The sequence below is a fragment of the Bidens hawaiensis genome, unplaced genomic scaffold, assembly GCF_021521415.1.
Source record: "Bidens hawaiensis isolate Kalapana, Puna unplaced genomic scaffold, B.hawaiensis_p1.1 tig00019659_1, whole genome shotgun sequence".
NCBI classification, from domain to species: Eukaryota; Viridiplantae; Streptophyta; class Magnoliopsida; order Asterales; family Asteraceae; genus Bidens; species Bidens hawaiensis.
In genome coordinates, this window is record NW_027505014.1 from 132,126 (window position 1) to 141,651 (window position 9,526).

The 9,526-nt window shown below is 36.8% G+C and overlaps 1 protein-coding gene across 1 annotated transcript; it reads left to right on the forward strand.

Annotated features, from left to right (window-relative positions):
- Positions 1-6,649: 6,649 nt before the first annotated feature.
- Positions 6,650-8,315, forward strand: LOC143609903 (uncharacterized). The gene is made up of 2 exons (XM_077084525.1): positions 6,650-7,166; positions 7,873-8,315. Exons 1-2 carry the CDS (start codon positions 6,650-6,652, stop codon positions 8,313-8,315), a joined length of 960 nt encoding a protein of 319 aa, XP_076940640.1.
- The last annotated feature ends 1,211 nt before the right edge of the window (positions 8,316-9,526 follow it).

Consider the following 9,526-nt stretch of genomic DNA (forward strand, 5'->3'; position numbering starts at 1 on the left):
TTTCGAATAGTTGATTAAATAAATCGGTCTGATTGGTTAGGTTGAAATTTACCATCGTAAACTTCTATCGGCAACCCAACACTAATTTGGCGATATTTGCCACAATATATTATTTAAAGTTTCATAGGTAACATACGCAAAAAATGTATTAATCTAAAAACATTGACACGTGTGTAACTCGCACGTTGTGGTACATTAAAACGTGAAATAACAATATTTAGATCAAAATGTAAAGCATCGTTATCATAGAAAAGAATAATCAAGTCGTAATGGTAAACAACTCATCTAAAAAGGGAATAAAAAGTAACAGAAAGAAAATAACTTGTGTGTTCCTACTTAGATGAGTTGTGCATTATCACACGCAAGTCCGTTTTCAATGAAACTTACATTGATACATTTAAAACGTAAATAAAAATAAGAACACCGCAGTTGCATATTTGAAAGTTTGTAATATATCATATTTTAAAAGTTGTAATTTAAGGCAGTTGCATATTTGAAAGTTTGTAATATATCATATTTTAAAAGTTGTAATTTAAAAACAAAAAGAAACACAGTTAAGTATGATGGATTTCAAGGTTTAATCATTCCATAGAATATTAAATATATTGTAAAATTCAATGCTTTAAATGGTTTGGTTAACTAATAACAAATTAACTAAGGGAAGAGATATTATGGGGGGAAGGGTCACTCATAGATATTATGCACCAGCTAATTCTATACTGTCATCTTATTTCTATCCTTAATTACCCAGAAGCCACAAAATTACTGACAGTTGCTACCCATAATTACTATAAAACTTTATTAATTCATTTTAATTCTTTAATGATCAACAATGAATCAATTTTATATGGCAAACATTTTCCATAAAATGAAGTCGTACACTTTACCCATATAGGATGGTGGTGGTGTTGCCATGTGGTTTGAAATCCATCCACCCTACCCATATGGGTGCCCCGCCCTCTCTTATAAATAGGTTCAAACTACGTATCACTAAATACTTCACTACTAAGACCGTCCACAGTCACAAAGTTATGGTGGTGTTTTGGAGCCAAAACGTCGGGAACACTCCCCCCCCCCCCCCGTTTTAGGTTATTTTTTGGTACTGGCTTCTTGTACATATTGTTGGTGTGGCACGAGTTTTGAGAGTCTTGTGAGAGAGATGCGTTTTGGGGGCATTTTCCCATTGCACCCACTTTGTGAAAAATGCCCAAAAGCTGACTAGGAGCCACATGGTACAAAACGTCCGAGTGTGTCTAGTTTTGACTGCACGTGTTCTAATATACATTTTCCTATGAGTTAAATATACACCAAATTACACGAGTATATTAATTCTAGACAAAATAGCAAAAGATACCCTTTATGTTTGTACATTTTTTCAATTGACGTCCTTTAACAAATTTAATAACAGAAAACATCTTTTATATTTAAAAACTCTATCACGTTTTGTCCTTTAACCCTAAACCTAGTTAAAATTTTTCATTAAACCTGGTCATGTGCAAGATACATGAGGGTATTTTTGTAACTTTACATGTTTATTTAATAACTAAAAAAATTATATACAACAATCTGACACTCTCTCTCCCCATCTCTTCTCTCTCTCTCTCAACTCTATTTCTCCCAGCTACCGTCACCGTCACCACCTACTACCACCATTAGGGTAGCCACAAAACCGGGCATCTTCATGATGCTGATTTGCGATGACAGTAGAGGTTACAACCCTCTTGTTTTCCGGAGACCAAAAGAAGCCCACTTTGTAACGTCCGTAAATTCTGATAAAAGATTTAGCCTTGTAGTGATTGCATACACCTTCGGGCTTGACCCGACATTCTTCCGAGAACTCCTGGCCACCCTCGTAAACGTTTCTCACTTAACTTCCCACCCAAGTTGCTACACACTTCATACTGGAGGGACTAGAGTGTAAATTATTATTTTATATCATAAAACAAACTCTAGCTTTTCGTTTTCCTTGCCTGGCCAATCGCACAGCAGCAGCCACTTTAGGCCTGCGATTTTCTTTTTTCCAGCCAACATCAAGGTGTAAAAATCTAATTCAAGGTTAGTCCCATGTCCCCTCTAGTCTTTTACACCTTAAACCATCCTTATACATTGCGTATTGATTGTTAAACCGCTTGTTTTAGGCTTACCGGGTGGCTGTCCAAGTGGGCAGTTTCGGGGCTGTTTCGGCTAAAGTTTTTGCACCACTATCTTCTTAGGTATGTCACTTACAACATACTAAAATTTCATGGCCAATGGAGGTGTTTAGGTCGGTCAATCGATTTTAGTTCGAAAACTAGGGTTTATCGGGTGTAGGATTGGCAATTGTTGAGTTTGATGCGTTAATCGATCGGATGACTGATCGAATCAGTTTGTACAGCACTAGGGGGGTTTAAGGGTTGTGGGAAAATTAAAATTTTGATACTCGGGGCTGTTTTGGTTGGTGATTGGTCAATCGAGTCGGCGGTGCGCGAATTTTCGTTTAAATGTTAAATTGAAAGTTGTAAAAAGGAACCGTCAACCCTATCAACTCGGGTGACATAATTATGATGTAAGAAAATGTTAAGATGGGAATTTGGTCCATTTGGGGCTGATTCGTTTGACAATTTGTTTTAAGATTTATTATGCGCGTATTCGACTTGATTTGATTACCGGCGGGTGAGTTGTGCTTTATGGTTAGCCCCGGCCATAATCGTAGGGTGGATTTGGTTAGTTGAAAGGTTTTAGGGGCTGAGGTAAAGTAATTGGATTTGGGTTGGGCCTCGGCCCAAGTTGTTGGGCCTTGGGCCAAAGTATTGGGCCTTGGACCAAGTGGTTGGGCCTTGGCCCAAGTGTTGGGCCTTGGGCCAAGTTTTAGGCCTTGGGTCAAGTGGTTGGGCCTTGGGCCAAGTGTTGGGCCTTAGGCCAAGTTGTTGGGCCTTGGGCCAAAGCGTTGGGCTTGAACGGCCCATTAGGCAAGAGTGTTCTTACGGTCCAGTTTAGTGACGCGTTGCGTGCAATTTACAGGCCCTTGCTTGTGAGTGAGTGCTTAGGGAGTCCTTAGCTCGTTGCTGGTGTTTGGTTGACCTCAGGTGAGTTCATGATGCCCTTTTTACTCTTTTTATGTTTTGGGCTAGCATACACACCGAAATCCAATTTTATACAATTTTACCCGTTACAACTATTTGAATGGTACTACATGGTCTCACTCGTGATTGTGCATTTTGAAAGTTATATTTGAATTATTTTATATGCTTTAGGATATTTTAGACTCGTTTATGGTCTTGTATCCTTTAAGGTTACATACATTATTAATGGTCTAGACTCGAGGATGTTAGTAGACTTGGTAGTAATTGAATATGAGTAGACCTATTTACTTAGTTCCCGTATGGGATGTGATATATATATATATATATATATATATATGGATATATATATGTATGTATGTATGGAGGTATGTATGTATGTATGGGTATGTGTTACCTTATAGCCTACGGTTGTGTGATGATATTTAGTTCCTCGTGACTAAGAATGATGTGAGTAGGCTTATTGATGTGTGTGTGCATGGTGATTCACGGCCGGGTCAAATATATTACTCGGGTTGTACCCGTGGTGGAGAGGCCCGTGTGACGTGGTCATCATTTTGGCGGGTCAAATATATTACTCGGGTTTTAAAATCCCGTGGTGGAGAGGCCCGTTGAATGTTGAGCTGCGATCGGGTCAAATATATTACTCGGGTTGTACCCGTGGTGGAGAGGCCCGTATCACGTGCTTGGATGTGTGAGCCGAGATCGGGTCAAATATATTACTTGGGTTGTACCCGTGGTGGAGAGGCCCGTATCACGTGCTTGGATGTGTAAGTTGTGACCGAGTCAAATATATTACTTGGGTTTGACTCGTGGGGGAGAGGCTCGTGTCACATGCTTTGGTCTTACCGCGTCCGGGTCAAATATATTACTCAAGTCTTGACTCGTGGTGGAGAGGCCCGTGTACGTGTGTTCGACGATGAATGTATTACTTGGTGAATTATATTATTTATTTTATTTTTATCCTCTCTATTGTTTATAACTATAACTTTTAAATCAAGTATGAATTATTGTTTATGAAAACTTGAACTCACTCAGCTCAAGCTGACTTTGTGTGTATGTTAGATTGACTTTCAGGTTAAGAAGTGGATGCTACCGCTTGGACGTGCTGGATGCTACTCGGGAGGTTGAAGGCATTTCTGGTCGAGGAATTCAAATAAAACAAATATTTTATTTACATTTGATTTTGGACACCTGTACCCGTGTTTGGGACTTTTAATACTTAAACTTTTTCCGCTGTTATTCACTCTGAACTAGTTTTAAATACAAAGAATTGTTTGGTTTTAAATTTTTGTGAAATGGTGGATGTGATTACCAACTATAGGATTCTCGGGATTCGGGGTCTTACACACTTTGGCGGTGATTGGTGGTGATTTTAGCATCATACATGGTTAGAAGTCCAATCGGGGCAGCGGTTGAACAAATGAAGGCGCAGTAAGTGTAGCAAAACCTCTATTAGGGCTTTTCAGATATTAACGGAGTGGTGGTTGTGGTGCGCCAGAAACCCTAATTTCATCCCTAATAGGCTATCCGAAAACCCTAATTTTGGATCTTAATTGTTGTGGTGTTATTGTGGTTGTTTGGTGGTGTGGTGTGCTGGTGGTTGGCCGGTGTAGTGGCGTGGTGGTGTAGAGAGGGAGAGAGAGGGATGAGGAGGTTATTGTATATATGATTTTAGGGTGTGTGTCTGGTTGAAGAAACTGAAGGCTGTTGGTTATTTTCATTCAAAATCTGATGGTTCATGGTGGAGTGAGGCTGGTATTGGGTGGTGGTAAACGGTGGTTAATCAAAGGTTGTGGTGGTGAACAACGATTTAAGTTATAGGTGTTGGGTAGATTGTGGAGATGCCATGGCTGGTCTATTGGTGGTTGCGATGGGTAGCAAGTGTTGGTTGACAATGGTGGAGGTGGGTAGTAGATGCCGGTGATAGCTGGATAGGTTGGTAGCAGAAAGGGGTGATAGAGAAGAAGGGGGGGGGGGTTATATATAAATATAGTATTTCTTTTAGTTTTAATTATTAAAAAAAACATGTAAAGTTACAAAAATACCCTCATATGCCTTGCATATGACCAAGTTTAACGGAAAATTTTAACTGGGTTACAGTCAAAAAACAAAATGTGGTAGAGTTTTTAAATATAATGGATGTTTTTAGTTATTAAGTTTGTTAAAAGATGTCCATTGAAAAAATGTATAAACATAAATGACCTTTTTTTTATTCTTTCTTAACTTTAATTAACCATCAATCAAAAATATAAATAATTCTAATATTTTCAAAAAGGTAGTTCGTTTTCTATATTAAAATGTACTTTTATACTCCGGTAATTTCGTGATTTTATATTTTATTTTGATTTCTAGTTAAGGCAGGGGCCAGCCAAGTGGCATAAAACCTGGAATGACAAGTCAGCCAACCAAGCATCCACTTTCCCATTTTCGAAACCATAGTTTACTTCAATCCAACGGCTCCCGTTTAATCTCCATATTCAACCCGCTCTCGGTCCTCATAGTTTAAGATGCACTTTTGCACTTTGCCACTTCAATTTTATACTTTGATCTATTTACCCCCTTGTGATTTTTCATTGTTTGCTTTTGGTGCAAGGGCTCTTCGAGACTCTGTTTCTTCTTATTTAGACACTTATTAAACACTCAATTTTTTTGTTATTAATACATCAATTATTACTTAATTAGTTTAAGATTTTATAAATAATAAAACTTTAAATTATTATTTTTGTTTTGTTCTTAGTAAAAAACACAATAATTTTTAAAAATGCTTCTGAAAAGTGAAAACTAAGCGTTTGATATTTTTATTATATAGCTTTCTTTAGCTTTTTTTGTTTTTTTTTTATCAAATCAATCATTATTTTAAAATAGCATTTAGTTATTTTTATCATAATTTTATATATTATCAATACAGATATTTAATACACATTAAATAAAAAATCATAAAAATTATAAGATCATTTATGCTAGCTAGCTTTAGCTCGATAAATGAAGTTTGGGCTTGGACTCGCTAACTAAAGAAGCTTATTTTAAGACTCGTAATCAATTCATGCTTTTATTGAGCTGACTTGGCTCGTTTGCCCATGAAGTTGAATACAAATTAAATAGTCGTTGCAATACTTCAATACACACAAATGAATTGCTTGGCTTGTCAGCCAACTATTACATTAAAAAAAAACCTATAAAAATACTATGATTTTTAAAGCTAATCTAGAACTTTCAGGTTAAACCAACCAATTGCCAATTTTCCAAACCATTAACCGATCCATGTAACAAAGTAAAAAGAAAATAATAATAATAATAATAATAATAATAATAATAATAATAATAATAATAATAATAATAATAATAATAATAATAACTAGCTTGAGATTGAATAGCACCAAAATTTAAAGGACTTAATAAAGAAAACCACGATAAGTACAAGGCACCAACATGTAACAATCTATGTTTATTAAACCGTTAGCATCTCATCCAACTACATCCTTAATCACCATCTATCTTAATAGTTAATACACACACACTCTCTCTCTCTCTCTCTCTCTCACACACACACACTTCACACACTGCACGACCATTCGATTCGATTCAAAATGCCGTGGATTCTCTCCGTCAAACTTCTGTTAATCTCCTTCACCGTCGTATCCGTCGCCGTCACAACAAAACTAACGGTTCCGTTCATGTTCAGCTTCGCCGTTAACGGCCTTCCGGCAATATGGTCTGTCGTCGCCACGTGGCTGAAACCACCGTATCTATATGTCATCATTAACGGAATCATCATCACCATCGCCGCCTCCACACGCTTCCAACACAACCACCAATCTCCGAACGAACCTCCACCGTCAGATCTGACACCGGTGAATTACGATATTGCCCCTAGTGGAGCTGAGTCTGATGTGGGGTTGGAGACGGTGGCGGCTGGTGGTCCGGCGGTGGTTGTCGGAGGGAATGACGGTGAGGTTGTTACATTGGGATCCACGTGGAATGAGATACAGAGTGTTGAACCGGAGAAGAAGGTTGAACCGGAGTTTGATTTTCCGGTTAAAGAGAAGCAGCCGGTGACTTCTAGATTTGCTAGTAATCGGAAACCGGTGAAAGCCAACCCGGAAGGTGATTTTTTTTTAATTATCTGTTGAAACTTAATATATTAATTTATTTATTTATTAGGAGCGTTTATGGTCGGTGTGGCCGCTCAAAACTAACAGAAAATTTGTGTGTTTGAATTGTGTGCGTGTATTTTTTAAAAAGTTGGATTATTTTTAGTCTTTGATTTTCACAATTGGTTTATAAGTGCTTCAAGGTTTTATTAATATTTTCTTTTTTCTAAAATAATCGATTTGGATTAAAAGAATTTATCCCAAGTAGTAAATCTGAGTCTTTGAGCTAGAAAGCAGAACACAACAAGGGTAAGCCTAGCTCGAGCTCATATTTAAAACTCGAGCTATTTTCGTAAGTAGTTTTGAAGATCATTTATTATAATTAATCTTTTATATTATTACAAATTTGAATTTTGAATTATGAAACTTTTTAGCTTTACTATTTTCTTATTGCTATGGTCATTCACACACCTTTGACTTATCCACACACCTTTTAACGTGGGATTTCATACGATCATATAGTCGGTGTGTGGATAACAAAGGGTGTACGAATATCACATCCCTGTTATTATAAGTTATCTAAATTTGTGTTTTTTATGTTTCTAACAGAAACTGAACTAGAAGAACAACAAATCGTTCATTTTTATATTATCTTTCTTATATTTCGAGCTAGTTAAATATGAGATAATAATTATCTGCTTAATATTATTATTCAACAGGTGCAAGAGCGCTGAGAGTATTAAAACCAAAGAAGCACGAGACACTAGAAACCACATGGAAGATGATAACCGACGGCCGCCAGTTACCGTTAACAAGACACCTCCGTAAGTCAGACACCTTCGACGACGTTAACCGAGACCGTCCATCCAACGAGTCATCAACAACAATAACCACAACGTCAAAGGTGGTAAAGAAATCAGAAACCTTCAAAGACCGTACAACATACGCCAACCAGAACGACTACCCGCCGCCGCCGGCAACCAACTTGTCGCCGGCGGCCGGCGGGAAGCTGAAGAAAGACGTGTCACTGGGTCAGGACGAGTTGAACCGGCGAGTTGAAGCGTTCATAAAGAAGTTTAATGATGATATGAGGTTGCAAAGACAAGAGTCCTTGAAACAGTATATGGAGATGGTGACGGTGGGGCCCACCGCTAATAAATAAAATAATGTTTTTTGGATATTTAAGGAAAAGGGTTTTGATATTTTGTTATTTTAAATATATAAAACTAAAGGTTTTTTTGCCCATTTAATATCATGGGTTTTAATGGGGGTATAGTTATGAAGATTAATGAAGATGATGGTGATAGCTTCTACTATAGAATCAATTCATTTATTTCTTTTTTGGTTTTGTTTTTTTTTGGTGTAATCTTTTTTATATAAAAGTGGATGGTGTGTTTATAAATATTAAAAAAGTTATAAAAGTATTGCTATTGCTATTGCTATTGCTATTGCTATTGCTATTGCTATTGCTATTGCTATTGCTATTGCTATTGCTATTGCTATTGCTATTGCTATTGCTTAACTTGTTAGTTATAGCTAGTACCATTAATGAATTCATGACTTTTTCTTAAATATCACGCAAAGCATTTGGATAGAAAAACACTCTTAATTAAAAAAGAATTAACTGTAACCAAATAAAATGAAGTAAAAAACATCCGGCCACTTTTGGCTAAAAATTTAAATCGGATTGATAGAGACCAAGAACATTGCTCAATGGATATTGATAGTGATCAAGTTGTATTAAGTTGATGTACCTATGTACCAATCACGAAAGGAAACCGAGCTAAGATTGTACAAAATGGACCACTTTAGATTTAGCTAGTTATAATCAAATTCAAAGAATTGAATCATAATTTGACAATAATAGTAACTAGGTAATTACCCGTCGCATTGCGGTGATGCAGCAATGAATGCCCTGACACGAAACCTAAATAATAAATCTGCGAGTTTGTCAGGTGCGGTTAAGCATGTTAAGGTCCCGACACTAAACCCAAAAATAAATCCGTGAACGCCCAAAATCGTATCAGCACACGCACAACTTATGATCAAAGCGGCATGAATTCATTCGGTTAGGTTCATTACGATACCGACACTAACGTCAAAAAAAATATATTTAAAACAAAAGGATAGCAAAAAAGCATCTTAAAAATAAAAACAGGTAAAATTCAGTCACTGGTAAAAACCGGCCGTTACAGTGAAAATATGAACTTTTTTTAGCTAACAAGGATAACAAAATATGATCAAAGCGGCATGAATTCATTTGTTTTGGTACCGTAGCTAAAAAAAGTTCATATTTTTAGAAGAAAATAAAATAAAACAAACAGCAAAACTCGGATGTTGCCGCCGAGAGTTGACTCCTTGGTCGACTTCGGA